At 48.4% G+C, this 3,442-nt stretch overlaps 1 protein-coding gene across 1 annotated transcript; it reads right to left on the bottom strand.

Annotated features, from left to right (window-relative positions):
• Positions 1-814: 814 nt before the first annotated feature.
• Positions 815-3,130, bottom strand: LOC119305953 (probable inactive purple acid phosphatase 29). Its single transcript, XM_037582332.1, has 4 exons — positions 2,726-3,130; positions 1,914-2,305; positions 1,166-1,625; positions 815-1,073 (listed from the first exon to the last, which is right to left on the bottom strand). The coding sequence occupies exons 1-3, from the start codon at positions 3,006-3,008 to the stop codon at positions 1,167-1,169; spliced, it is 1,134 nt and encodes a 377-aa protein (XP_037438229.1). The 5' UTR covers positions 3,009-3,130; the 3' UTR covers positions 815-1,073; position 1,166.
• Positions 3,131-3,442: the final 312 nt, after the last annotated feature.

The raw sequence follows: 3,442 nt of genomic DNA, 5'->3' as shown, positions 1-3,442 counted from the left end.
GTGCGTTCCGAAAGCGAACTCGCGCTGAAGATCCTTTGGTCCCTCTCTTTTCATACGTTCCAAATAACATAGAGGAAGCGATCGCTTAGCCGACACGTCTCATTCTTCGCTGCCTCGGTGAGGAATGCATCACACTAGGCATCAATAGACGGGAAATTCAAGACATGCTGAGTGGAAGTGACCCCATGCCCATCACAGTGGTGAAGGGGCAATATCTGCTAAGTGAGTAGGGGTCTCGAGGGCGCAAAGGCAATGCTGGCATGTAGGGTCATGAGGACGACCCTCTTTGCCAAAATGTTGGCTATTAGAATCCTTACTAGCAGCACCCTGGATATTCTGCTTTGCTCATTGAAAGAAAAACCCGAGAGCTTCCCAGGTTTTGGAATGAAGGGAGTGCCTATCAACTAGGTTGATAGGAACTCCCCCACTTCCAAAATACTATTTGTTGTGGTTTTAGTTCAAATTTGAACTAAAATCACGACAAATGTTTTGGAAAGGAGGGAGCATATCTTAACATGGTATCAGAGTTGAGGTCTTGGGTTCAAGTCTCAGTTCCTGTATTTACCTCAATCATTTATCCACGCCCACATAGGGCGTGGGGGGAGGTGTTGATCATTGCATATTCGCGTTAAATGTGAAGGGGTAGGCTAGGTAGAAAGAGGAGTAAAATCTTGTATATACCTAACATCGTCGCAACATCTGTAACAAGTCTCATGCAACATGACACAAATAATTTGTGGATTATCTTGCTTCTACTCTACAGTTCAAAACACCTTGCAAGTAATAAACTTATGAGAAAAAAATAAAGGCTGCATTGGCATTGGTATTCTCATTTCCATTTGACATATGAGCTCAATTGCAAAGAGTGTCATCTTTACTGCGTTACATTAGATCCGTTCATGGTCCAATTTTTTTTCTTGACATGAAAAATAATAATGGTGAAAACTTTGCGTATACATGCGGCATGCGGTGTGTGTTCATTCACGTAGTTACAAACTCTTCAAGATAAGCTGCGCATCAACAACAGACAAGATCAGCTTCCATCATTGTTCTTCTGGCGCCTCCCTGTCAACCTGCAAGTCTTAGATAAGTTGTGGGTTCCGAAAATATATGTTCATTATGCAAGCTAGAAATAGCAGCGCCATGCTCATGCATAGTTGAGTACCTCAACTATTAGAGCTTCTGTTCCATAACACCTCAGAGTCAATTGTGGTGAGATGTTGATCATCAAGCCTCTTCCATGTGTTGATAGACTTCACGCCTTGCCACTCGCCGCTCGCTGCCTTCTCAAGTTGCACAGACACCACCCTTGCTCTCCTTGACCACCCGGCCATCCCATACGCATGGTAACCGAAGCCACCAGCATAGCACAGCTGAATACCAGTGAGCTTACCACAGAAGTCGTTTAAGTGATCATGTCCTACAAAGGCAGCCTTCACATCTCCAGCTTCCACCATGGTGTTAAAGAAGCCGGAGTTGATCAACGCCGAGCTGATACCATTCTCCTGCTTTACTCCTGTGAAATTTGATGCCGTGAAGTTGTTGAACTCCGGCAAGGGAATGTGGAAGTAAGCAAGACCAGGTGCTGGCTCCTTCTGTCTGGGTTGTCCACCCGTATAGTTTTGCTGCATTTCATATGAACTTTTGTTATTCTAGTTTCTAACATAAAATATGTACATAGCACCAACAAAATTAGCTTGCGGTACTTGAACTACTTCCATTCCATCAGCTTCTTTTATCTCTCTATATTTAACGTGCAAAACATTTTGAGACCAATTGTATTCGGAACTGAATACAGTGCCTGCTAACAGACCTATCATCTATTTTGAATTTGCATAAATTTCTTGCCTTGCGTCGACAGAATAATTATTGATAAAAAATTGCAGAGTGCACCAAGATGGTGACAAATTCACCTGGAGACTCGAAGAGGTTTGCTTGAACCAAGCTTCCTGTGAAGCCTTGATCCAGCCATAGCCGTGAATCGATGGCACAGTAGAATAGTCACCACTGTCAAGAAAATACAGGTTGAGCACTGATTTGTTAGCCAGCAGTGTTCCTTTAACCCCTGCAACCTCCAGATTATAGTTTCCGTAGCCATCGATTTCTACTCCTTGTGGATTGAAGCGTGCAAGGGTGTTCTTCATGCCTACAAGGTGGCGCATCACGCCCTCGCGCGACAGCGTACCCTCTTGGTCATGGTTGCCGAGCACAGCAGCCCAGGGAAGTTTCATGGCAATGGCCGGAGCGATCGCCGCATCCATCGACTTGGCCGCATCGGTTGAATCCTCGCCAAAAATGTTATCACCTGCCCAAGAAACATTGTGGATCATGTAGGCGTATTTGTTTTTGGTTGGACACCACACTCTTTTAAGACTTTTTAGTTTTTGCAACATTGTGTCCAAACTCCTGCTATGAAGATGCAGAGGCCGGGTCTCCCCTTTTTCGCAGAAAAATAAACATTGTGGCAATAAAATTACCTATATGAATCATCATTACACCAAATGCATTGGGGGTGGCAACAATTATCATCAGTGCAAATGCATTTTCAACCAAACTTTTCTAGCAGTATAGCACAACCAAATGCATTTTGAACCAATCTTCTCTAACATTAGTACAGTAGTAAACCGTTTCTAAAGTTGCTGAATGCAAAACTGAGAGGACGCTAGCAGTGGCATCGAGTCGATTACTGGAGTGGTGGGTAGGTGGGTGGACTGGCGTGGCGTACCGGTGAAGACGACGAGGTCGGGGTCCTCGGCGCGGAGGAGGCGGTAGAGGAAGGCGGTGGTGTTGAGGTCGGAGCAGGCGGGGCGCTGCGCGGGCAGCACGTCCCTGCACTGTGTGCTCCGCCCGTCCGCGTAGTGCATGTCCGCCACCTGCAGCACCTTGAACGTGCCGTTCTCCCGCCGAAACCGCAGCCCGCCGTCGCCCTTCCCCGCCGCCTCCACCGCGACGAAGAGGACGAGGAGGAGCATCGGCGGCAGAAATCGCCGGAGGCCGAGGCGGGCCATGTTGGCGAAAGGTCGTGGTTCGGAGCGGAGCCGAGCGGGAGGTCTGGGGATCACTGTCACCGGGGTTCGGGGGTGGCTCCTCCTCCGGTCCGTTCTTCTTTCTTTATAGGAGGTCCGTGCTTGGCAGTCTTGGGCTCTTGGCCGCCGGATTGGCGAGGCGCGGGGGGCGTGGTCTGGTCTCGCTCTGGCTCACTCTTTTCTTCGTGCTTTTCCAAAGCGAACGGCGTGCGGTGCGGTGCGGGGCCGGCGAGTCCACGGTGACGAGGAAGGTCCTCATTGGTTGGCGCTAGACTTCTCTGGTCTCGCCGTGGACTAGCTAGGTCGGTCAACCTGCTTCTGCGTGTGTACACATTGGGTAATTGCAGAGCAGGGCAGTTCCATGTGGTGGGGCAGAGATATCTCTAGAAAGACTTGACGAATTTGCAATGGAAGAA

The sequence above is a fragment of the Triticum dicoccoides genome, chromosome 5B (genome assembly GCF_002162155.2).
Source record: "Triticum dicoccoides isolate Atlit2015 ecotype Zavitan chromosome 5B, WEW_v2.0, whole genome shotgun sequence".
NCBI lineage: Eukaryota > Viridiplantae > Streptophyta > Magnoliopsida > Poales > Poaceae > Triticum > Triticum dicoccoides.
The sequence above is the reverse complement of the archived record's forward strand: the minus strand, read 5'-3'. Positions and strand labels throughout refer to the sequence as shown.